At 42.0% G+C, this 26,251-nt stretch overlaps 2 protein-coding genes across 2 annotated transcripts; both read right to left on the bottom strand.

Moving 5' to 3' along the window:
* Positions 1 to 9,285: 9,285 nt before the first annotated feature.
* Positions 9,286 to 11,454, bottom strand: LOC124190350 (caseinolytic peptidase B protein homolog). The gene is made up of 4 exons (XM_046582975.1): positions 11,188 to 11,454; positions 11,047 to 11,121; positions 10,817 to 10,976; positions 9,286 to 10,718 (listed from the first exon to the last, which is right to left on the bottom strand). The coding sequence occupies exons 1-4, from the start codon at positions 11,194 to 11,196 to the stop codon at positions 10,600 to 10,602; spliced, it is 363 nt and encodes a 120-aa protein (XP_046438931.1). The 5' UTR covers positions 11,197 to 11,454; the 3' UTR covers positions 9,286 to 10,599.
* Positions 11,455 to 16,837: 5,383 nt separating this feature from the next.
* Positions 16,838 to 25,460, bottom strand: LOC124190351. The gene is made up of 4 exons (XM_046582976.1): positions 25,359 to 25,460; positions 25,198 to 25,255; positions 17,800 to 17,845; positions 16,838 to 17,703 (listed from the first exon to the last, which is right to left on the bottom strand). The coding sequence occupies exons 2-4, from the start codon at positions 25,246 to 25,248 to the stop codon at positions 17,072 to 17,074; spliced, it is 729 nt and encodes a 242-aa protein (XP_046438932.1). The 5' UTR covers positions 25,249 to 25,255; positions 25,359 to 25,460; the 3' UTR covers positions 16,838 to 17,071.
* Positions 25,461 to 26,251: the final 791 nt, after the last annotated feature.

The raw sequence follows: 26,251 nt of genomic DNA on the forward strand, positions 1-26,251 counted from the left end.
TGTGTACCATAACCCTCTGTAATAACACAATTCTAGACACAGTTTTTCACATTCGTCTGTAAAAAAACACATCGCCTCGTCGTCACTCCATTGACGCCTATGGTTGCTACGGTCGTACGTGGCAATTAACCCAGAAAAAATAAATTTGGCACAATCAGATTGTAGTTGCATCGGCTGCTCTTGCACCTCCCCATAGAAAGTGATGTGTGGAAATTGCCGTCCGCGAACGAAATCGTAAATGTGGATTACTTTCACTAACAACCTTAATTGCTGGTATAAAACATCTGGTTGGGAAAAAAACATATAATGTAATGCATATACTAAACAGAGAAATGCTAATTATTAAAAATAATTGTAAAAAATGAATTGAAAATGAAATAATTGTAATTGTAAAAAATAAAAAATGAAAGACTACAGCGGAAAAAAATTCTTTCAGCAATCGAAAACAAATTTAACAGAACGTATTAAAATTGCAGCACTTTACCAAATTTTACCTTATATTACCTTTTCGAAATTTTATTCGGTATTTTTCTGTGTCATTCATTGTAAAAACGAAATGAAAGAGTTACAAAATTAATCGGGAAATCAATATCTTGAATACATTCATTTACTGCTGTTCCAACGTTAATCCAAAGTAAAACCTCGATCTCGCCCGTATCTTCTCTAACCATGTGGGATATACAATTAAATTTTGGTTAATTTTTTTCTATTGTACCAACAAATGTGATCTGAATTACATAAAATAAATACAAAGGAAATTAGTATTACAAAAAAAATGATATACATGGAAACATCGTACTAGATTCGCTTCAATGTCTTCGACGTAAATTTTTCCATTGCAAGACTGTAGAATATCTTTTATATTAACTGGCATCATTCTAATGGAATTTGTTGTTTTGATTGAGATGGGAAGATACGACAAGAGATACAGAATATCAACTGTTGATATTTTGAGAACAACTTTAAAAAGGAAAGGAAAACTGCTGCAGCTAGAGCAATTTTAGGATATATGGAGAAGAGATACCATGGAAGTGGTGTGCAGTAGAAATGGTGAGGTTGGGGACAAAGGAGGGTGACACATTACCACGTTGAAATATAATGTAACAGATTTGTCATTTTCGATTTATATAAAAAAAAACATTTTTTGGATGACAGTTTTCAATGTTTGTGTTTAAAAAAAAGAACTCATAAAAAAAAGAGACGGGAATTTGGTACATCGGTAATTTTCGGAGAATTCTTGCCAAATGCTGCTCTTTCTACTTGTAATACTCGAACAGAATTTCTTTTATTCATGATAAAAATCTGCAATTTCTTTTTGTAGAAAATGAACATTAGCATATACTTGCCATTGGAACTTTTTTTTAAATGATTACCAGAACAATTGGATCCTTTGTTGTGATTATGTTGTACTTGGATTTCTTGGATCGCTTTGAATTAGAAGAAACCAATAGTTTTCCAACATCCAGGGTTTCAAATTCAATAAACGAAGACATTGAATCCGTGGTTGTTGCTTTGCAAAAGAATATTTTTTATGTGTCCATATTTAGAGGCAAATTTCAGCATGTAGTAAACGGTCACTTTTTCATCATAGCCCTTCTTCAAAACACAACTTTTCCGTTAACGTTCTCTGTGGTCTTCCGCGTTTTGCTACATGGTGGCCCTTCATTCTCTTCAAATTTGTTACCGGATTTCACACAAACCGATGTAATTTCACTTGATGAGATTTGAGGTTCCCATAGGTTTTTTGAAGGGGGTGGATGTTTCATTGATTATGCTGCTTTCAACAAATTCTTCATTTTGAAAAGAGTTTCTCTGTATCACAACGGAAGCCCAATTTTTGGACCTACGTGATGCATAACAAATTTGAAAAGATTTCTTGTTTTCGTAGGAATGTATCCGGTTATTGAGAATTCGTTGATGACTGTAACGTCTTGAAAACGGAATGTGTTGTTGGCTAGCTGCCTTGTTTACATATTCCATAAATTTGGGAAATCACATCTTAAGGTGATACGTGCACGAATTTCGTTCGGAATTTGGAAGACAACACTCTAACTCAATTCAATTGGTAATTTCATATAGTGTTATCTTTCTCATATTTTTTTCCTGTGAAAAAGTAACTAACATTATGAAGGTGAATTACACAAAAATTGTAATAAATTTTACCAAAATCTGACTTTTCTGATACATGGATTTCTGGGTGAAATCTAGCCCTGTGAATTACGAAACCATCTTCAGTCAATGTTCTGATGTTGCAACTTTCACGAGGGTAAACTGTTTGAAATTCATTGTTGTGGCAATTTCTTTCATGTCTGAATAAGTTTCTTGAGTTTTTTATAATTCTTGTTGCAGGCTGGGTATTGGAAATACTTGGTACCCTCTTCTAGGTCCTGTCAACAGTTTTGTAATAGAAAACTTTTCCCCATTCTTCTTCTGAAAGATTTAAAAAAGTAGCCGTGATTTTTCGGTTTGAATTGAAAATTTGCGAGGCAACCACAGATTGTTTTTCCAATTTCATTTGCCTTCTTCTGATTTTCTCACTGTACCGTCATACCTGCTCGTCTTCGTCCATGGATTGTATAAAAAATATTATAGAAAACACATTAGATCGAAAAAGAAAACGCATCTTTCAATTACATTAGATTTGGCTTAGATAGCAAGAATAGACTACCATCCATAACTCTTTTATTTGTTAAGTCATTTTTTTGTTTATCTTGAAATCAGTAAATTCACACAGGTAAAATTGCCATAGCACGTATTGCTGAAGGTTCTAAGCGCTCCAAATCTTGCAGTTTGTGAATTAAAATGTATAATGGCTTCCACTGGCTTACCAATCTCTTCGCCGTTTTATTTTCCATATTGGGCTGGATCTACAATAAATAATTTGATATTCGTTAAATGGACATAACACACAAAACTGCTGCCATGTGAGAGCTGACAATTAAATGAGGAAAACTGCTGCAAGACGAACAGTAGAAATGATATTTTAAAAAATAATTAGAAAACTACGACGGTGATAACCTTTGTTTAAAATATTATAACTTGCTGCAATTTGAGCAACACTGAAATTAATTAATGAAATTAAATGAAATTAATTGTATTATGAAATTAATTGAAAAAGCAAGAATGAAATTAAATACTGCTACTGCAATACAAATTATAGAATAGTTATTCCAAGGAAAAAGCAATGATACGAGCAATACAAAGAGAATTAAAAACTTTTGCAACAACTACATTTTTATGAAAAGTAACATTGATGAACTATAGATGAAATTACGATCATAAGTGATTAAAATATTGAACAAACAAATTTCAAAGTCTGATTTGGAACGACTGGGTTGAGGTTGTAAGCGATTAATTACATATACCATTATTTTGGTGTGCTCAACGTTGTGATGTGTTCCCGTTATCGTCAATGAGTTTCCGTGAAATTCGAGCGTTGTCTGTGATGCCTCCCCTAATTTTCGGAAAACCTCATCTTTCAGATAAGTTGTTGTAATGTCATCTGGAATTATGATGGTTGTTGATGTGAAATCTACCGGTATGTCTTCCACAGTTAGTTTTGCTTCCACCTGGAATGTAAATTACTAACAAACAATTCCTAATTACCTGTATTAGACGATATGGATTTTTGTTTGTTACCAAATCAATTTCTACTGCTCGAAATGATTCATCAAAATAGCTTCTTATACCAAAGTTTTCCATGGCCTCCCAAACAACGTCCCTGAAATTCCTATAGTTTGTCTCAGTCACCAACCTGAGTACTTTGTCCCCGTGCTTGTAGTTAGATTGACAAGAAAAAAAATAAAGAACGTTACATGATCATAAAAAAAGAAATACAACCGATCAATACTAACTTTGTAAATAGTACAGAATAGATGATCAGAGAGAAAGACGCCAACTTCTACATGTTTCATCGTTTCCCCTATTTGTTAACAGCCCTTTTCGGTTACTTTTGCAGTTTAAAATCGATTCTAGGTCTTTCAATTTCTGTATATCTTCATCTTCACCAAAATATTTAAGGTTAAACATATTATCTTTTAACTGTAAATAACTTGAATCCCGCACTATAGCGATGCAGTTTCTGGGTTGCTTGGTAACCAAGCATGATACAAAGGAATGCCTAACGTGTCAATCAAGTTCCGTTCGATGGAATTCTCAAAATTTGTTATACTATAATTATTCATCAATGTTTGCATCCTTATATAATAAAGAGTATATAGTCGATTGCACCGTTGATTGACTGTTATCGAATTTTTGATAGTTAGGTTTGTTTGTTTCCAAAACATCTTCCACAAAATTTTCCAACAGATGTACGATTTCAGGTTTGCATATTTTGCCATTATTTTCTTGTGGTAATTATATTTGCTTCCTAATCAAAAAAACGTTTAGCAATGCAAACATGCAAGATTTAAGTTGGTTTTGTAACACAACTGTTGTAGTCACATTGTTGTAATTAATTTCTTTTAGTGAAAATACATTGCAGTCTAGAGAAGAATTTTTGTAGGGTTCTTTACCGTTAAGACTCCACGAACCACTTTCAAAGTCGTCTTCCGATTGATTGATCATCTCAGTTTGAAAATTGATAATCTAAATTTATTCAAGAAAAACTGCTTCTTTTCGAGCAATACAAATTAAAGAAATACCTGACCAAAAATTAACTTTTGCTACGGGAGCAACTTTGCAACTACACTCTTATTATTCCAGCATTAAAAAATAATGACAAAAAAATGCTGCCAAGAGATTTTGATTTCGTTGAAAGTTTACCACTTTAACATTTTAAAGTTGTTCTCTCTGTAGCAATTTTTCAAAGTTTATTAGTGGTATTGGTTAGTACAGAATTGCAAATACTATTTTTTTGCTTTGTACCATTCTAAATGGTTAAATTTTACTGCCAAGATGGAGGAAAACCGTTAGGCAATAAGCTGAAGCTGAAGAAGAGGTAATTTTAAAAGTAGTGAAACAAAGTAATTGATTTAAACCCATTCTATCGTATTCCAAGGTCTACAAATGTTTCAAAAGTGGAAGACTGCAGATAAAAATTCCTTGAATAGCATTTCGGGAAATTCTTCACAAAATTTGATGAAAGTAAGTTTTTTTTCATTGCTTTTTTGAATCACTTTAATTTTACTCTTTTACTTGTACAATGAAACGTTGAATACCCTGTTGGAAGAAGTAGTAGCCACCTACGAATGGTTTAGTCAGGTGAACGAAAGACCTGAGGTATGTAAAAATTCCTAATCACGTATCTATGTCATTGTTTAATTGTTTTTGTATTCTAGTTGGTGAATGCACAATGCCTAGATTCAAAGATTGTAGGGCACATGGAAATTTTGGTTCCAATCATATGTGAATCGTTGCAAAAAAACTATATCGCTGTGACGTTACTCAATGAGTTGATTGACTTTAAAAGGCAGCACACTTTGTGTTTCTTCGACTTTTGTGATTCGACCATTTTTGGCGAATGTGCCACCGATAGTTTTGATGGGACGTTTAGTAACAGTGATCCAGCACCAACGATTGACATTATGTTTCATATCTTAAAAGGTTTGGAATAAGTGAATTGACGGGAAAACAGCATTTGGTCGTAGATGCTCTGCTTGCGAAAAAGGATTGTCTTGTTGTTGTGCCAACTGGTGAAGGAAAATCCTTGTGTTTCCAATTACCAGCCATTATCGACTCTGATGTCACGGTGGTTGTTTGCCCGTTGTGGTGTCGTTGATGGTTGATCAAGTGTTTCATTTGAAGAACTCTGGGTTTGTAACTCTGGGTTGTAGAACTCTGGTGTTTCCTTTGTAATTTATTGTTATATCTCTTTTTTCAACAAATTGGTTATTTTTTATTAGATATCCACTGAAAACCGAAATGGAACGGTGGAAGAAACCGATATTTCTGAACCTTGAAAAACATTGTTTCGTGCTAATGGATGTTTGGATGTTTGGAGTAAATTATTGTTTAGCAAATTTTAAAGTCCATGCTGATTTTGTTGTTCAAAATGAAGTTGCTGGCACGTTTTGTGATTAACGAAGCTCATTGTGCTCCTCAGTGGGGACATGAATTTCGGTATGCCACTTGTTTTGTTGTGGAGTGTGTACAAATTCATTTTTTTCTCATTTTAAATAGTTCCGATTACCTCAAGTTGGGCCTTTTAAAATCGTCGTTTCCATCAGTGAGCACAGTTGCTTTAACTGCCACGGCGACACCTCAATCTAGATTCGAAATCAAAAGTTTGCTTAACCCTTGCGAGTAAGATTTTTCTGTCTTATATTGAAGCTCGACATGTTGATTCTTGTCTTGTCGTCATTTTGTGCCGCAAATTTACCAATTGTGTTGCTCATATGGCGGCAGTTTGTCCACAGTAAATGTCAAACCGTTGCTTTCATAGCATCACATATGTTATAGCAAAGGGTAATGAATTTTTAATTTCAATTGCTCGTTCGCGGTAGTCTTTTTCAATTTAGTATCTTCGAATTGCTTCGTAAATTCAATTTTTCATTCCCATTGTTTCTGCTTTAATTTGTGTTGCTCTTGTGCCATCATTTTTTCCACTGGAAATTTGTTAAAGTTGCTTTCTTTGCAGCCATATTTTTGTAAATTTTAATTTTTCCCCTTTTATCTATTCTTCACTTCTTATAATTGCGATTTGTAGTTGCATTAGGATTATTTCTTCGTGTAAGCGTCCGAATTTGAAGTTTTCAATCCTCCGCAAATCTTCAAAGTTCTGGGCGATCGAAGAAGTAACCAAAAAATTGAAAAGCGACTATGTTCAGCAATGTGTGATTATTTATTCGTTTTTTTCATAAGCTTCTGTCGTCGTCTTGAATTCCAGCCTTACGACAATTCCTGTCACCTGGTGAGTGTGTAACAACACTGTCACTTAAGGGAGCTGCTGTAAAAAGCACATTTTGGTAAAAATAAAAAATATTTATGTTTCCGTTGCTTATCGCCCAAAGTTGCATGATGAACTTGAAAATTAGGACGATTACGTAACATCAATTAAACACTTTCCGAATTTCGCTGTATGCACTTTTGACATTGATGCCAATTTCAGAATGTTTGTATTCGCGTCGTGGACAACCTCCTTCGCTTCAACTCCTCCTTTCCAGCACATGTGATGGGCGTCGGTTCCGTCCTTTCGGTGTCCCGAAACGCAAGCATCACCTTTAACATCAAGAAATTTTAGTTTGCCCAGCCACAAGTTCAATGGGTGGGTTTCCAAATCCAGCAGGGCGGTGTCGCTGTAGATCCTGATACATTGTGGGCTATTTCGGACTTCATGCGTCCAACGAACATCACCGAGCTCCACTCGTTCATGGGGCTCGTTGAGCAAATGGCCGGATTTTCCACGGAGGTGGCCGCAGCTAAGAACCCTTTGCGTCTATTGAGCAACGCATTCAACTGGAACGAAGACCATGAAATCGCGTTCACGGCAGTCAAAGCCGCACTGACAGCGCCCTATCCTGGCTAACTTCGATCTGGATCTGAAAACTTCCCTCCAAGTGGATGCCTCCCGCAAGCATGGGATGGGTTATGCTCTGCTCCAGTGACACGGATCGACATGGAAGCTTGTGGACCGCAACTCCCGCTGGTACACCGACACCGAGTCTAGATAAGCCATAGCGGAGTTAGAATTGGTGGCTGTAGAATGGGCGATGAGGAAATGCCGTTTGTATCTGCTGGGCCTTCCTCATTTCCGTCTCGTTGTTGACCATCAAGCTCTCGTCACCATCTTGGACAAATATACGTTGAACGCCGTCGAGAATCCAAACTGCAGCGTCTGAAAGAGTGCCTTACTCCTTTCATCTTCACAACGAAGTGGCGCAGAGGCCGCGATCACGCCATTCCCGACGCTTTATCCCCAGCTCCCGTTCACGACCCGGGCCCAGACAACGAAGCAGCCAACACGGACACTTCGTCCTTTGCCCGACTCGTCGTTTTAGGGCAGATCCAGGTCTTGCAACGCGACACCGACGGCAACGGCACCACGGAGCCCAATCACAGCACCGAACCAGACCACCTGCCGGATCCCATGCTGGAAAAACTGAGAGCGGCGGCTGCAGCCAACGCGGATTACAGAGACCTTGTTGCGCCCATTTCCAACGAGTTCCCCACACCTCGAGACAAAACAAAGATGTCCGTACGTCGGTATTGGTCCATTAGAGAAGCATTATCGGTCAACAACGGGATCGCCCTATTCGGCCGACAGATCAGCATTCCGCAATCCGCCCGGCGCGAGTTATTAGAAAAGCTCCACGAGGCCCACCAGGGTGCGTATAAAGCGGCGGGCCCGGCAGAAAGTCTACTGGCGGGAATTTCCGATGAGATCACTTTCTTAGTAGAGAATTGTCAACCATGTCAGGAGCGTCTGCCCCATCAGCAACAGGAGCCGGGAGCCCCTCTTGCGCGACCCCTTGCCCACGCGGGTGTTCGAGGACGTCTCTACAGACCTCTTCCAGTTCGGCCAGCTCCACTTTTTGGGCTGGCAGGGGGTTCAGCATCAATGGCTGGTTCGGGCTGGCCCGTTGTTCATCAATGGCGCCATGATCCGTCCGCCCGTGAGGTTTCTCAGGACATCGTGGAGTCCTTTACCAATCACGTCGTCCCGGCGAGGCTTCGATCCGACAACGGCCCAAAATTCGAGGCTCACGCCTTCCAGTCTGTGTTGCGCAAATGGGGAGTTGTTTGGGTCAATTTTACTCTGTGTTATTCCCAGAGGAACGGACATGCAAAGGTGGTGGTGGCGGCCATGAAGGATTTCGTAGCCAAAATTGCGCCAACCGGTGACGTGACGTCGGAAGCTTTCGTCCAGGGGTTCTGGAGTTCCGGAATACCCCCAGAGAAAATAATGGACTCTCCCCGGCAAAGATGGTGTTCGGCCATCAACTGCGATCTATCATTCCGGCACATCGTTCTTCCTTCAAGACCCGTTGGCAGACACCAGACAGTTGTGGAAGCAAGAGATCGCCAAGCAGAACTTGGCGCTTCCATTAAATTCCGCTATGACGAGCATGCCCGGTACCGACCGTACCGCATCAAATTCACGAGCGGTAGCGTCCTATGGCGTAATCGACCTTTCCTCAGCCCCATGACGGCGATTCCGGGCAGCAAAGCAACTCCCACCTGCGAGGCGAGCGGCGATGGAGATCGCGAGTTGAGCTGTAGCCGAACGGTTGCGAACGGAACCCCCACTCCTTCCAACGCAGCAACTGCTCTGGCCACGAGCAATAAACTTCCCTTACCGATTTTACGGCGCGGAGCGCGCGCAAGAAGAAACAGGGTTCATGAGGAGTCAGTTTTAGTTGTGTAGAGGCTGGAAGTGAACGCTGAAGCGGTGTTACCTGGGAAAACAATTACGATTGCACTTAGCAACCAGACAAAGACATAACAATTTCACGCATTATCGAGTCAGATGAGCATTTTCCACTAATTTTGATTAGTATTGGTTCGTAAAATATATTACATAAAATTGATAATGAATCGTACAAGTCAAATGTTGAAGTTGATACATCGAGGGATTGGGATGCGAGAGGACCGAGTTTAGATCCATGCATGGGGCATATATTTGTTTCACTCATTTTAATTTCTTTGTTTCGAAATCCATTTGACGTTCATTTTCGGACGTCAAATGGAGTACCAGTTTGGACGTTCATGGGATTGGACGTTTTGACGTCCAAAACAATAAAAATGACATCCAGCCCAAACAGTGCGGACGACTTTGAAACGTCCTATGGACGTACGTGTGCTAGTAGGGAATCAACGTAAGTCGAATGGTATCCAATATTTTAAGCCGGTTATTTGGCATTAAGTCTTCGTACACTTCAATCGGAGCATTGTTCATTGCTAGATGAATCAAATCGCTTTTAGCTAACGCAGGGGTCGACATATCGGTATAAAGAGCTCACTCTACCCGTGGAACGGCGGCCTCCAAGGTGGAATATTCTGGTTTACCTATCTAAACAATTCTTCTTACAGATAGATGGGCAACGGAAAGTTTGTTCTCAACACACTATAATAAGAGCATCGTCATAGAAAATTTCCAGGATGCAATTCTGGGAGTAGAGTGAATACTAAACTTCGAATAATTAAGGTAGAGCTAATTGAGTACAATTAGAAAATTTATCAAGATTTCGTAACGATTGATGAGTATTTGGAATTATATGAAATTAGAGAGACCTTAACTAAGTTAAGGAACCCACTCACCATCCCAAAAGTTGTTTAAAAGTTGTTTTGTATTCATAGGGGTCGTTGGAATGGCTATCGACCGTCACTCAGTCATCAAGATGGAGAGGATTCCGTTACTCACAGAATTGCTATTTATTAGTTAGGTATAGAAAGCCTGAAGGTGGCGAGTGGCATAACCGTCCGAAGAAGGAAACCCGTTTTTATTTTGCTTTTGTGTCAAATGGCTGTAAACATCAATCGTGCGACCTCGAGCAATTTTCTACTTGTATGGAAATTTCGGGTCTAGATGAGATTACTAGATGGCGTGTGCCATCTAGTAGAGGTACAGTCAAGTCCATTGACATGCGCGGGGGGTCCCTTACCCTACGCGGGAAAAAATTTAGCGTTGCATTGAGTGTACGAGGCGCGAAAGGTATTTTCCTACCGTTCTTGGTTTGGGTAAGAAAATAGAAACCCATGAATGGTAGGAAAATGGATTGGACGAATATTGAACTCGTCAAATTCCCGAGATATGCAAAGAGATAGGGAAGGAATTTCGGCTACAAAAAGTAAGAAGAGCATATAAAATATATAAATATAAAATGAATTTTCAACATAAAAAATCTAACAATGAACGTCAAAAACCCGAATATTCTACCTTCTTTATCACTTTGTGTTCGTTGTTTAGTTGCTACTTCAGCTTTGTGACGAAGTTGTTGGGCATGATTGGCGATTTCATCATTGGCTAAATTTGAAGTCATAATGAAAATGGCATCTTTGCAAAATATCGTTTTGCCTCTTCCGTTGGTAATTCTTCCCTTTAGAAAATTAGGAATAAATGAATCCATTTTCGTTGCACAAACTTTAAACAGCTAGTCCAAACCTTACTTCGTCAAATAGCTGGAGTAAAACAGTCAATACATCAGGATGTGCCTTGTCTACCTCATCAAGTAACACGACAGCCTAAGAAATAACAAACAACCGTGAAATATTTTATTTTTATAATTAATGCATAACAAATTTGGTTACGTAGGACATTTTTCAAGTTTCTTTGTCAGCTGTCCACTTTCTTTATAACCAACATAGCCAGGAGGAGATCCAATTATTTTGGAGACCTAAAAATTAAAAATGTCAACATGATCTGAAACAACTAGATTCCTTCTGGCTAAATCTTCTGGTCTAAGCTTGCAAAAAATAAAAACATAATTGTTAACATAGATGATCGAAATGTTTAGCGTAATGGATTGCAGTTTCGCCTGCCACTACGAAGACCGTGGGTTAAAATCTCAATGAAGTTGTAATTATCAGTTATCGAATTTAAAAAATTTAATTTAATAAAGTGGAAATTGTTCACAAAATTTATCGGTAAATTATTAACTGCTATAAAAGACAAAGAAGCTATAAAAAAACATATCAACTTGAACATTTGATATTTAAAAGCATTTAGCACTTCTTGGGTTTTGCGGCTTTATAAGATGGACGAACAAATAGAGTTGGCTTTGGCATAAATAACTTCAAAAGCTATATAAACTGTGCTAATTTCAAATTCTTTTACTATCATTTAATATAGTGAATTTCGAATTTAAAATTGACTTTATTATTTTAGCCCATTTTCTCCCTTCTATCGCATCCCGCGGTGTTGTCACGATTTCTCTTTTATTTTCGTAGGAGGGCTAAAAATCCCCAACTAGAACATAGGGGAAATTTTCCCACCTCCGAAAAAAAGACAAAACAGAAAACATTTCGTTGTCCCCCCGTCAAAAATTTGAATTTTGGGAACGCCGCGAAAATCAAATTTTTACACAAGGTTCTCTCACGCGTTCCCAAACTTTGAAAAGGTACTGTATATATCAACATAACATCTACATACCATAAACTCTACTGGGTTTGTTGTTTTTATCATCTTTTTTTGCACAATGTGCAACCATGATGCCAAAAGGAAAAAACGACATCACACACAAATTTTCATTTAGAGAGGTGTAACTGGAATGCCGAAATCTTCGGCTACTGTAGTTGTTCAATAAAAAACTGTATGGCATTAGAGAAGACTCTCGCCCCTTATAAAAAAACTGGTAAGACTGTTTTTTGGAAAAATATCGAAATACCCTTAAAACGTTTTGAAAATGTTGCATTTTTGTTAAAAGTTCTTTTAACTCTTTCTAGAAACGACTTTATGATGAAACTTCTCAAAAAACTTCCAACGCAAGTTGCAAGATCGACATCCCGCACAGGAGTTATCTCGACTTGATAACACACTATATAGGCAGAGTAATCATTATCATTTGTATTACAGGCAGAGTAATAGATAATCATATCTATTGCCGGCCTGCAGCAGATTAGTAGATAATCATATCTATGAAATGCGAAGCTTTGTGCACAGCCTAAGTAACCTTAAATTTTGTTATAAGTTTACTGTATCACCCTGCTCAACATATTCTTTTCCACCCTATCTATGACCTCTTCCCCGTCTTTAATTACCTTCTTTTGCGGTAGACAGTCTCAACCGAAGCATAGGCCGCGCATAAACTCCAGTTGCGTTCTTGGGAGGACGGCAACAATGTACAGAAACAGAGACAAAAGACCAGTCTAAACCAAAATAGTCCAGTTCTTTCATGTAGCCTATTGTTCTACAGTACAGTACCCACCAAGCAATTAAGAACACCCCCTCGTTTTGCGTGTATTCTTATGACGCTATGTGCCCCGCAAAAACTCGAATGACTTTTTAACGGCTATAGATAGAATTTTTCCCGATGAGAAGAAAGAACGATCGATAAAACATACATACATGACATTTCTGTAGGACTTGCCCCCACGTCCCTACACCTCGTTTATAGATTAAGTACACGCGCGTTTCCCTCCAAAAGCACAGTGTTAAACTGACTTTTTCATAAATAAAAAAAAACTTTTCTTTATGCCAAAAGTTTCGGCTTCATTTACTTAATAGAATCGTGAATTTATTTCATTGAAAAAATATAAGATTCTTTCCTATCCCTTGAAATTTGCTTCCTCCAAAAATGAGGGGCAAAAATAGGATCTTCTCCTCCAGCCACTAGAGGCGCTGGCCAGTGCGCTTTCTAGATAACAAAAACACCAAGATTTTAATGGCGGGACTTAGTGAATGAAAATGTAAGATGTCTTGGTTGAATTCTACTTACCAATTACAGTCTTATGAATAATTAGACGTTGAGAACGTGAGACACCCAAAATTTTAAAAAAATATATTAGGGTGATTAAAAATCGTTGCAAAGCCATAATTTTGCCATACAAATATTGGCCACATAGATATCTAACTAATTTAGTAACTCGGAATAAATACAAAAATTGTATGTGCATTAATTAACTGTCGTTTTGCTATTGAAAACTCAAAATTGAGTTATTTGCATTTTTTTTTAATCTGGAACGCGCATATGCCAGCGCCCTTAGTGGCTGGAGGAAAAGTTGGGCCATTCCATGGTATTTAAATTTTATTTGTCACTGTATCTCACCGATTTTGATGAAAAAAATAATGTTGTAAGTCATGGTTATAGTCATCCGTTAAAGTTTCTTGAGCAGGCAAATGGCTCTCTATGTTTTAAGTTTAATTGGACGGAAGGGATACTACGGTGCCTACCGTATCCCCAATATTTTACGCCTTTTTCTCTTTTTCTTTCTCAGATAAAGGAAGAGAAGAATGGAAGGAAAAAAAAGGGAATGCAACATTGCCATCACTCTCTAAAAAAGCATTTTCATGAATAAAACTGTAAATGTAGACAAAAGCGTAGGTGAAAAAAGATATGAATTTCGTAGTCAATAGAAATACAACTGGAGCGGAGAAAATGTCATTGATTTCTGACGAAGCTCGACAGAGGCTGTCAAATATCTTGGCTCTTTGTCTCAATGTTTTAAAGTTTTCGTCCCTACACATAAATAAATTGAATTTTATGTCATATCAATTATTATCATTGAATTATAACATTAATTATAACTTTTAGATAGATTGATGTGTTCACTCGTGTACTAGTTGTCGCTTTTTTTGTTTTTGAGCCCCCACTTCTTTATTTTTTAATATTTTTTATCCCCGCTAGACTTAAAAAAAAGAGGAAAATATTAGCTATTAAAAGCGTATTTTTAGTTTCTGACAATTTGCTTTGTTGAAACCAAAAGCGCTTTGAAAATGAAGGAGGGTGGGTCGATTCGGGGGGCAACATGCTCATGTACGCGGGGTAGGATGGCCCATGTTATTCTTACGGGCTAAAAGAACACCTGGCGATGGCGTCATCAACTAAATTTTCCGAAAAATATTCCCTCCCATCTCTAACCCAGCAACACAAGTTGCCCCGAGAAAAGGTTTCTTTGTTATTATTGCGTTTTCAAGCAATAATTTTGTTAATAAAAATAAATAAAAATTGGTTTCTGAAAGAGGAAAGAATTTCCTTTCAGAAACTTATTTTATAAAAGTTTTAAGTTAACTAGGGAAGTCCACAAAAGAAAAAAGAAAACGAAATGGACGACACGATTTAAGGGCCAAAATTTTTTTTTAGTTGTTGTTTCCATACTACATGGACTATTTCCGTAATTTTTTTTTAAGATGCGCATTATTAAAACCTATAACTGGTAATTTTAAAAATGCAATCCATCGGTCGCAAGAGGACGAAAAACGCTGGGTGCCAAGTTACCCACTACATTAATTGCCCCGTTCTCCCTAAACAGCGAGATAATAAAATCTCAGCAAAGCGAGACATTTGTGTTACAGAAAAAAGTATAAGGACAGTAACTGGCATCATACTTTGTCAGTTGATAAACTCTCTCCCACATCATTGGAAAAGAATGCCATTGTTACAACACTTACGATCTGAAAAATTGAAATCAAGACGAACCACCAAATGGTGCGATGTTTAAAAGAGAAAGTGAATTTGGAAAATTTTTGGGTTGCCAAATCTTGTTCTATTGTATAAGGAATTATGCCACAGGCTTGAAACAGGCTAACAAAGGGTGTAATGGTTCGAACACAGACATGTTCAGAAACTGTTTTGCTACGGAATTATATACGACCGGGACTGATGCATAGAATAAGTTCTAACGACAATTCTTTTTATATGCTTCTGCATTTGAAGGTATCTATTATTATGGGCTGATGTAACCATGGAAATGAGCCTGTTTGAATTATCTGTCTACCACAACATAAATGCACTATAATATATTGTGAGAACTGAAAAGTCACTCACTCAAACACGGTGATAGACAGGGTAAAGAATTTATTGTAGAACATACATGGCTTTACGGTCCTACATGCGAAGTGCGAGACTTCTCTAGCATGAGGCGGGCAAATACAAAAACATAACTACAATGGAAAAAGAAGAAACAATAACCCGACAGAATGTGACATCCTGCGACGGGTGGGCCAGAAGGACTGAGCTCTAGAAAGAGTGAGCCAACACTAGACCGACTGAACAGTCTAGCATTGACTGAAGAAGAACTGCGTTGGGTGGGGTTTTATACAAGTAAAAACAGGGTCAAACGCGGTCATTGACAGTAAAGTCAAGGTTAGCGTGGGTCATAAAAAAGAAGGGGGGAATGACTTCTATCGAGGTCAGCGAGAGAGCAATAAACAAACGAGGGGAATGAACTATTTTGCCGATAACTAGAACGCTGACAGCCAATCCTTACAATATGATGGTTTTCGCAATAATGTAGTAATTAGTCACAAAAGGGTAATAACTTGTCGTATCTTGCCTGTTGTCTATGGATGACAACTGAATTATTAAAACGCATTACAGGGTAGTAGAAATGTTCACACAACATTGTGACGCATATCTCATGTTACAGTTGTAGTTTAGATCAATCACCGGTAAAAAGGCTACATCAGCTTTGCATGCGACATTTAGTAGCCTAATTGTACTAAATGTTTTTAAAAGCAAACAGTGGAACTGAACTGGCATAACCTTACTCGTGATGTCTTATGGTAATTCAAAGTCTGATCAAAGTAAACTTTCGCTCAATCTTGTGCTCAATGGATGTAGCAAAAGACGGATGAAGGGTAGGGACAAGATTTCGCCTTTAATTGTAACTTACTAATAGACGAAGACAAAGATAAATCCATATACCAATAATCAAACCTGTCAGGCCGGCATATGTGTGCCACTCTTTACAAGTAAACAATTAACATAAATAGTTAGCTATGACCATAGTAAAAACGGATTTCCATATAGACAGAGCAGACCAAAGAAACAAAGCAAGCCACCTGGCGATGAAAATGTTTTAGACGGAACTATCCCGGATTGCTCTTTTCGCTGTTATGAATGGAAGCAAAAGAAAAAGAAAATGGGTGTAAAAAAGAGAAATTCGGATTACGCGATTGAGTTTTTTATCCATTACAACACATTTTTGCATTAGCTAGATATTTGATCTCAGAGTAGCTAGCTGTCTGAAAGGATTGAATCATGGGTTGAAACGAATTGAAAAATAAAATAAATGTCATTGCGCTGTACAAGAAAACGGGTCATTTGTCGTTTTGTAGAAAACAATAAAACAGTTTTTGTAATAAACTTCCGTAAACTTCATCAGGCAGCCATGATCCAACCAATTCAATCGTTCACTTCACTCACTCTTCCTTGACTAATTCGAGAGCACCTATATTAGGTACATGATGAAGATGAAGGAACACCTATCAGCAAGTAAAATATCGACAACTCACAGTTGATTCTCGTCCAATTGTGTATTTAGAACCTTTTTGCTGAGATGACATTTAAGCAGGCTTATAGAGAAATTTGTGCACTTAGTAAGGAATCGGATTTGTATAGCCTGCTAGTGTGATTTGAATAAGTGAGGGTAACAATAACTAGGCTAAGGGAAACATCCAGTGAGGGAAATGTTTATACTAAAACCGAGGATAAAGTTAAGATAAATTATCGTTATTAGCTCGCACCGGATTCGTTTATCGGAATATCTGTACTTGTCCTCCATTTTGACAGTTGCCGATCCGGAATGAAGAAGACGATCCATCTTCATAACGAAATACAACTTCGGTATTGCTCTGAAATAGGGGGTTTCCAGATCCGTTACATTCGAACCAACCGTCGTTATTCCGGTGGCCTGTCACTCCAGCCGCAACAGCTGACGAACTGATCCTACCTCCGGTGTTAACGACTCCAAGGATTACGAAGTAATTATTAGTAGTTTCGGAATTGGGGCGGTAGTAGCAGATGGCATCATTTCCATTTAAAGGGTTTCGGTTGGTCAACGAAACACTGCAATCGACGATACCGGGCGACTGGTTCGAAGTGGCTCGTCGCCAGGTCTTGCCGATCATGTCCACCCCGCAGGAATCGCTGTTCAGGTTGCAAGTGCTGGCCACAACGGCATCAATCGGTCCGTTTCCGCAGTCGATCCGCAAGAATTGACTGCACAATCCTTGACGCCACTTGAGGTTTCCGAGTGCTTGCGATTGTCCAAGAGCTATCGCGTCGGTTACCGCGTAATCAGCTTGCGGCATTTCACATCCGCCAGCATCAGATTGCTCCGCCCAAAAAGTGCCTTTGACATTACGATTGCCAGAATTTCCATTTCCTAAAAAAATTTGTGATTTTATTATATTTATTGTTGTAACACTTTGTAACCAGAGATATTCAAAATGGTTTTAAATCGGGTTTAAAATGTACATACCGTCACCGTCGTTCCACGCCTGTGCGTCCGCTGGATCAAACATTATTGTTACGTATGCGAATTAAACTGAAAATTTAGGCCTAAGCTTTCCGGACTGTATTTAAATGTTACCTTTAAGTTAGAGACATTCACTTCAACGGCACATAGAAAATGAAGACGATTTGCACGTTGACGAAAGACGGACAATCAAGACAGACACTAAGACGAGAACGATAGCGACTGTACATTAGGCAGGAATACTCAAAGGACACTAAAAAGCCGGGAATTCTTTTGTCGCCATTTCGACTTTCTTCCCTCGCCTCCGATCCCGCATCTTGCGTGATGAGGGGGGGAAATGAAGCCTCTGCTAGCTATTGGGGTAGTGCGGGATCCGGAACATCGCCGGCCCTGCGTTCGAAAGCGGACGCATCCTCCGCATCCCACGACTCCAGCAGGCAGAGCTTCACAGCTAGACGGTGTAGTTCGGTGGTGTTGGTGGACGACCGGAGGCGGACGATTGCAGATCTGACGACTCCGTCTGGACCGGTGAAGACCTCGACGACTCGAGCGATTGGCCATTTCCCACGGGGTGTGTCGGGCTCAATGACGATAACGATATCGCCGATGTTGAGGTTTTTTTGACCGTACAGCCACTTTTTTCGTTCAGCAAGGCCGGGCAAATATTCCCTCATCCAGCGTCTCCAAAAACAATCGGTGAGGTACTGGGCGGTACGATATTTGCGTTTGGTCGTCATATCGCTGGCGTCGAAAAGGTCGAATGGAATGTAGGGGTTTTCATGGCCGAGAAGAAGATGATTCGGCGTGATTTGTTCGGGATCTGCCGGATTGACGCTCACATAAGTGAGAGGACGGCCGTTCAGGAGCTTTTCCACTTGGACGAGCGCAGTTGAAAGAATGTCGTCCGTCAGCGTTTGCTCGTTTAAGATGAATTGAAGAGCGCGTTTTGACGACTGGACGAGCCGTTCCCAGGCTCCACCGAAGTGTGGCGCTGTGGGGGGGTTGAAGCTCCAGGTCACGTTTCTTCTTTTCACTCCGTCGAGTACAGCTAGCTGATCCATCCGCTGGAGACACTCCGAAAACTCACGAACGGCTCCGACAAAGTTGGTGCCGTTATCACTGTGGTAATGCGTGGGGGTCGTGCGTCGGTCTTCGAAGCGGCTGATGCAGTTGATGAATGATGAGGTGTCGAGCGCGTAAGCCATTTCCAAATGTACGGCCCTGGAAGACATGCACGTGAACAAACGGGCCCAGCGTTTCACCTTGCGGCGAAAAATGATGACGTTGAACGGGCCGAAAAAATCCACTCCGGTGTGTGTGAAGGCCGGGTAGAAAGGCTTCAGGCGGTAACCGGGAAGAGCAGACATCATCGGGCACAAGGCTTTGGCGTTGAGTCGCTTGCATTTGAAGCACTTATTGAGAATTCTTCTCACCGTTTTTCTTCCACCTTGGATCCAGTAAAGTTTGCGAACTTCATGGAATGTTCTCTCCGGGGTAGAGTGGACGAGCTCGAGATGTTGACTGTAGATCAGTAGCTCCGTTACTCTGGCGCGGGCCGGAAGAATAATTGGGTGGCGGGTTTCGGGCGGCACTGGCGCATTTTCTATCCTACCACCTACGCGTAGAACTCCAATCTGGTCGATGAAGGGCCATAAAGTGATGAGGCTGGAACTCGCCTCCAATCCTTTTCCGTCCTTTAAATTTTCGAAGTCGTCGGGGAAGGCAGAAAGTTGAGCGCGCCGGAATAATTCAGATTCGGCAAGGACAATCTCCGTCTCTGATAATTTGTCGAAATTGCGGTGAGATTTGTCCTTTCGGGCGTTGCTGACAAATCGCTTGACGAATCCGACGACGCCAATCAGGAACGGATAACGAGACGTGTTGATGGTCAGATCGTCGATGGCATCGTGTACTCGGAGCGTTGCGCCGACCCATCTCGTACAGCGGATTTCAGGATCATCCGCTTAGTTGATTCCATTTTTCAAATCCGGGAAGGACGGCCAGCTCTCGGGTGGATTATAGAGGAAGGACGGTCCTTTGTAGAATCGATGATTGGTCGAAAATTCAGCGGCTGCGATACCACGGCTGACATCGTCGGCTGGATTTTGGGCGGTAGGGACGTAGCGCCATTGATGAGCGTCGGAGAGTTCCAGGATCTCTCCGATTCTGTTTCCAACATAAATATGAAAACGGTAGTGGGAGGAATTAATCCATCTTAGGACAGTGGTCGAGTCCGACCAGAAGGTTATTTGGTCAATTTTTTGGCGGATTTCGACCTTGATGGATGCTGCGAGACGGGCGGCTAGAAGGGCGGCGCATAATTCGAGACGCGGAATCGAGACGTATTTGACCGGCGCCACTCTTGTTTTCGCCATGATGAAGGCCATCTTTATTCCTTCCGGATGATCGAAGCGGAGATATGCGATGGCTCCAAACGCAGACTCGGAAGCATCCGCAAATACATGGAGTCCAACTCCTCTTGATTGCACCGACTCCGGGTTGAAGCAGCGTGGAATAAAAAGTGGATTCAGATCTGAAAGAGAAGTAGCCCACTTTCTCCATTCTTCCATCGTTGTTGGATCCAATGGCTCGTCCCAGCTGACGGACTTTCTGCATACTGCACTGCTTTGATGCAAGCACTGATCACAAATGAGTCGCTGCCGTAATCCAGCGATAAACCAAGAGTACGTTCGACTGGCAAACCTTGTAGAGCCAAGTCGATGGATGACACGGGCTGGCCCGGAAGCGACATTAAAACTGTCGAGCTTGAAGATCCCCATTGAGCGAGCTCGAATCCACCTCTCCGCAGCACGCTGGTCACCTTTTTTGCATACTGCAACGCTTCATCAGCGGTCGGGAATGATGTCAACCAGTTGTCCACGTAGAAATGGTCGACGATTTGTTTTGTAACTTCGGGCCCGTCATCTCCACCGTCTTCAGCAGCTTGGCGAAGGACATGGGCGCAGATTGTTGGTGAACAAATCGCTCCAAATGGTTGGACGTCCATTTGATACACGGAGGGGGGCTCTTGCGCACCTGGATTACGGTAATAAAAACGAAGGGCCGGCCCGTCTTGTGGTCGGACCTTTACCTGGTGAAACATTTTGACGATATCGGCGCTCAGCGCCACCAGATGTTGTCGAAAACGGAGCAATACACCAATCAAATTGGTCAGCAAATCCGGGCCTTTCAGCAACACAGAATTCAGCGATGCTCCTTTGTAGAACACGGATGCATCAAAAACTGGGCGGCACTTTTCCGGTTTTTTCGGATTTATCACCGGGTGGTGGGGGATGAACCAAGTACGACCAGCTGGTCGTATCTTCGCCTCTTCTGCTGAAAGTTTTCTTGCGTGGCCGAGGCTGATGTACTCGTTGATTGCGGCCGAATATCGCTTTCCCAAATTCTCGTCTAGGATGAGTCGTCGCTCCAGCTTGAAGAAACGGGCCAAGATGGACTCACTGTTGTCGGGGAGATTCGGGTCTTCATTTTTCCAGAGAAGTCCCGATTCATACCGGTCGCCCAGGAATCTGGTCGTCTCCTTCAGTATCTTGATGGCTCGCAACTCTTCTTTGCCAACTGGCGCCTTCACATCTGCTTTTGCTTCGTAGGTCTCGAGGAGTAAAAAGCGGTTGATTACGTTGGCAAGATCTTCGTCTGCTGGCGGAGTCAATGAAAGAGAGTTGCACTTCAGTTGTGCGTTGGCGACGGATGAAATCGGGCCGGCAATGCACCAACCGAATGCTGTACGTAGACCGCGCGGGGCTCGCTCGTTCAGCGGATCCTTTTTGATTTCAAGAACTTCTTGCGGCGCCATATCACACGATCCAATCAACACATTAACGTCGACTGGCATTTGGGGCGGGGCCTTTAATCCAGATAAATGCGGCCAGTCTTTCACCAATTTTTTAGGATCGACGACTTCGTTTCTGATTTTTAACACAGGCACGGAGTAGCAGGTTGGGATTTCGAATGAGCTGGCTTTGTCGATGGACGAGATTTTGAATGACACCTTTGCCGCGTTTGCAAGTGGGTCGCGGCCGTGGTACGTTCCGATTCTCGTCGCTATTTTCTCGCCTTTCAATCCCAGCTCGTCTGCCAGCGCGTTCGTGATCATGGAGACTTGACTTCCGGGATCCAGCAATCCATATCCGATCCAAGACCGGCCGTTTGCTTCAACACGCAATTGAACGATGGGTAGCAAGGTTGTTTCGTCTTCGTAGCTGAAGGATACGGAGCCGTTAAATGGATTTGTTGATGAGAGAGATGGCGTCGTGCTTGGTCGCGGCGTCTTCGGGTACATCCTCGGGGCGCCATGGAGGAGAGGGTGATGAAGACGCTTGCATTCTTCAATTCCGCACTCACTTTCCTTTGAACACTCGGAACTAAGATGCCGGTCGTCTAGACAGCGGTAGCAACATCTTTTTTCTTTTACCACTTCTATTCGTTTATTTGCATTTAAGGCTTTGAATTTGTCGCAGAGATGAAGTCGATGAGCGCCAGCACAATGCGGGCATGACGCTATCTTTACCGTGGTGGAAAATACCATTGGCGTTGCGATCGGCTTTCTCTGCTTGTCGTTGTTCGGTTTTGGGTGATTGCTGGCTGGAAACTGGGCGGCGGGGTTGGCGCCAACACGGACGAAATATTCCGCCATCGCGACGTCATCGAGCCAGCCATCCAGGTCGAGTATCGTCGGCAGACGACCTTGAATTCGGTAGCTCACTTCGGCCCACTTGCTGCGTAGAATCGGCGGGAGTTTTCCGACTACTTGGGCCAGAGTGGTGCTGCTGTGAAGTTCGAGTCCGTAGCCACCTAACTGCAAGGTTGCTACAACTGAGTGAAGCGTCGACGAGAACGATTTTAGGGACTCGTAATCACTGTCTTTGAAGGAGGGAAGTTTTAAGAGCGCGGAGGAGCAGGCGGTCGAAACGATTCTCGGATTTCCGAACTTTCGATGCAGCTCCGTCAGAGCAAATGGGTAGAGCCCGGGATTGAGCAGTGCTTCACCGAGATTATTCTGGATCTCGGTAGTCAGGCTCGTGCGGAGGTGGTGTTGGCGCTCTGCGTCGCTGAAGCAGGTGTCATGGATTTGTACCTTGAACGACTGAATAAACATCGGCCAGTTCCTCGGATTTCCATCAAATTTCGGCGGCTCAGCTTTCGGTGGTCTAGATAACGGACGAGATGTCGGCGGCGAGTCGTGTCGATCGACGGTGAAGATCCACGCGTCTGGGATATACACGGCCGGTTGAGGCGCGACATTCGGCTGGGACGTGAATGGCTGCTGCTGGAAAGAAGATGGCTGCTGCTGGGACGGCTGCTGCTGGAACGGCTGCTGCTGGAACGAAGATGACTGTTGCTGGAACGGCTGCTGCTGAAACGAAGATGACTTCTGCTGGAACGACTGCTGCTGGAACGGCTGCTGCTGAAACGAAGATGACTTCTGCTGGAACGGCTGCTGCTGGAACGAAGACGACTGCTGCTGAAACGAAGATGACTTCTGCTGGAACGACTGCTGCTGGAACGGCTGCTGCTGAAACGAAGATGACTTCTGCTGGAACGGCTGCTGCTGGAACGAAGACGACTGCTGCTGAAACGAAGATGGCTGCTGCTGGAACGAAGACGACTGCTGCTGGAATGTTTGGCCACTAGTTGGAATTTGTGGCAACGTCGACGGGAAGGTTTGCGGGACTGCTGCACCGAAACCATCTTGTTTCCTTTGAGCTTGACTACAAGACGTATTTGGCACAAAAGGTGGCGTGTTCACATTGAGCGGTGGGAGTGGCGTGCTGGACCTCTGCTGAGGCCAAGCCGGCCCGTTTTTGCCGGACAGCGACTTGCTGGTCGGTGCCGGCCCGCCAGGAATTTGTGGGGCGGGAGGAAAATCGTCCCAAATGCTGAACGCTCCTTGATCTGCGGTCTTGCCCATTTCGTCACCGTCTACGGCGTTTTCGTCGGCCAGCTGTTGACGCAATAAGTCGCTAGAAAGGCGTTGCTTTTCCAGCTCCATCTGCAGTTGACGATCCTTGCGGGCTGCTTCGATACGGATTTCTTCCGCCTTTCTGGCGGTTTCGAGCTGCTGCATACGTTCCTCCTCTGCGGCTCGTTCCGTGGCTTCCGCTCTCTGTTGTTGAATTTTCAGCTCGGTCTCTTTCTGCAGTCGCTCTGCTTCCTGGAGTTTTTCACGTGTTGACGATCTGCTTGAGGCGCTGCTACGGACGGAGCCTTCGGGCTTGGGCAGATGCAGATTAAGGTATTTCTGAACATCTTCGAGAGCCTTTCTCTGCTTTTCGGTGACCTCGTTCGCCCATTTGTATTCTTTATCTCCGTCTTCTTGGTTGAGCTTTGCTAGTTCGATATAGCGTACGTGAATTTCCTTGAGAGCTTCGTATTCACGTACCATTATGGCTAGGAGCAATTTAACCTTTTCCACGTCTTCCCCGGCTCGGATGCCGAGGAGCGCCTTGTTGAGTGACTTCGTGTGGGCCGATTTCGCGGTGATACGACGATGCCAGATGACGGCTGGATCTGCTGTCGTCTGCCACTCTTCTGGTTCGTCCTCTTCGAGCTCTTCCTCAATCTTTTCGAGGGGAAATGCTGTGGCCATTTTGGGGTAACGATGGTCCACTCACGGACGTAACTCGCACAAATTTGCACAAATTATTTAAGAAACGTTAGCTGCCACGCGGGACTTTCGTTTTAGTTGTCACACGTTATTTGACACGATTGAACGGGACACGCTACTTACACTCGTTTAAATGGCACAGTAATTGAACGAACGAGCATGAATAGTTTTTTACGACAATCAGGTGCTTAGGGCGTCTATTACTCACAGGTACATAAAGTCGAGCACATGGAGACGGAATAAACGACCGATTAAGTTTCGACTTAATTTAAACACTTGACTGGATTCAGTTCACGAGAAAACGATGCCGGCACTAATTGTTCGTAGTGTGGCATGAACGATGTGGACGATACAGTCAGATACGATTGTTACTGGGCCCTGATATTCAGATCAACTCGACGGGATTCATGACTTCCCGGTCGATGCACCATATGTTACGTATGCGAATTAAACTGAAAATTTAGGCCTAAGCTTTCCGGACTGTATTTAAATGTTACCTTTAAGTTAGAGACATTCACTTCAACGGCACATAGAAAATGAAGACGATTTGCACGTTGACGAAAGACGGACAATCAAGACAGACACTAAGACGAGAACGATAGCGACTGTACATTAGGCAGGAATACTCAAAGGACACTAAAAAGCCGGGAATTCTTTTGTCGCCATTTCGACTTTCTTCCCTCGCCTCCGATCCCGCATCTTGCGTGATGAGGGGGGGGGGGAAATGAAGCCTCTGCTAGCTATTGGGGTAGTGCGGGATCCGGAACAATTATCGACAGCACAACGAAAGGAACCAGAATGCATACGAGAATTTTTGAAATCATCGTTCTCCTGTAATCAAATAAGAAAATTATATAATTATGTCTTTAATGAAAATTACTGCTTTTTTTGTCTTGGTTTTTACTCTGCATACATAAAAATGTGGAGTACGTACCTGAAAAGCTCTGATGAGAGGCTGTCTTGTGTGTATCAATTTCAACTTCTAGCTGTGACTAGAAGAAGCTAGTGACTGTCTTTTGATTTCGAGGGAACAATCCTTTTATACACTGTCAAACTTTTGCGAAATTCGGTGTCCCGCCCTAAAAGCTGCGAGAACTCGTCACGGGGTCATGGGAGCTCTTACAGGAAATCAATCAGGACAAACAATGCTTTTTTTTTAATTGAAAAAACCCCCAAAAAAACAGGTTTTGGGGGATGTGCACTTTAATCAATCTAAGGTTCGGTCGTTTACCCCACCTAACTACGGTAGGAGCTGGTAGGAGTTTTAACCTGTTTCTTAGAAGATGGGGCGATTTTCTAAATGGTTGGGGGGGGACGCAAAGAACGTGAGAAAACCTGGCCCACAGCAGTGTGTACCAAGACTTATAACAAAACATTTCAAAACTTTCTCATATGTAAATAAGAAGAAGATTCTATTAAATGCACTAGACGATGGTGTACTGTTTGTGTGTGTTAATTTTGTTATGGGTGGGAAGGGACATCTAGTAAAATTAATCAGCGCAACATATTCAAACGTAACGGGATTTACAGATATCATCAGTTGGTATACGCAACCTAGAAATTTCACGGAGGAATATCTTAAACTATAATGGACTAACAGCAATCTACAATTGATGTCTTTCTTGTTTTTGTTGCAATTCTTTTTTGGGGCACCGAAACAAGAAGAGCCAACGATGTTCTCCACTGGGGAAAATCCACTGATAGGTTTTCCACACAAATTATGGCTCGGGGGTTTTCTTCTTGTTGTATATCTGCGTTTCCCTTAATTCATCACCAATAGTTAGTCGTCATCGGACGCCAAAAAAATCGATTTTGTGACTAAATAAA

This window comes from Daphnia pulex, chromosome 3 (genome assembly GCF_021134715.1).
Source record: "Daphnia pulex isolate KAP4 chromosome 3, ASM2113471v1".
NCBI classification, from domain to species: Eukaryota; Metazoa; Arthropoda; class Branchiopoda; order Diplostraca; family Daphniidae; genus Daphnia; species Daphnia pulex.

Coding starts and splice junctions, on each gene's coding strand:
- LOC124190350 (XM_046582975.1), bottom strand. Junction 10,977..11,046: donor TACTCCAGCTATTTGACGAA/GTAAGGTTTGGA, acceptor AATTTTCTAAAG/GGAAGAATTACCAACGGAAG. Junction 10,719..10,816: donor AACACAAAGTGATAAAGAAG/GTAGAATATTCG, acceptor TACTTTTTGTAG/CCGAAATTCCTTCCCTATCT.
- LOC124190351 (XM_046582976.1), bottom strand. CDS start 25,248: ATGATTTCAAAAATTCTCGTATGCATTCTGGTTCCTTTCGTTGTGCTG. Junction 17,846..25,197: donor TTCCTTTCGTTGTGCTGTCG/ATAATTGTTCCG, acceptor GCATACGTAACA/ATAATGTTTGATCCAGCGGA. Junction 17,704..17,799: donor GGCGTGGAACGACGGTGACG/GTATGTACATTT, acceptor AAATTTTTTTAG/GAAATGGAAATTCTGGCAAT.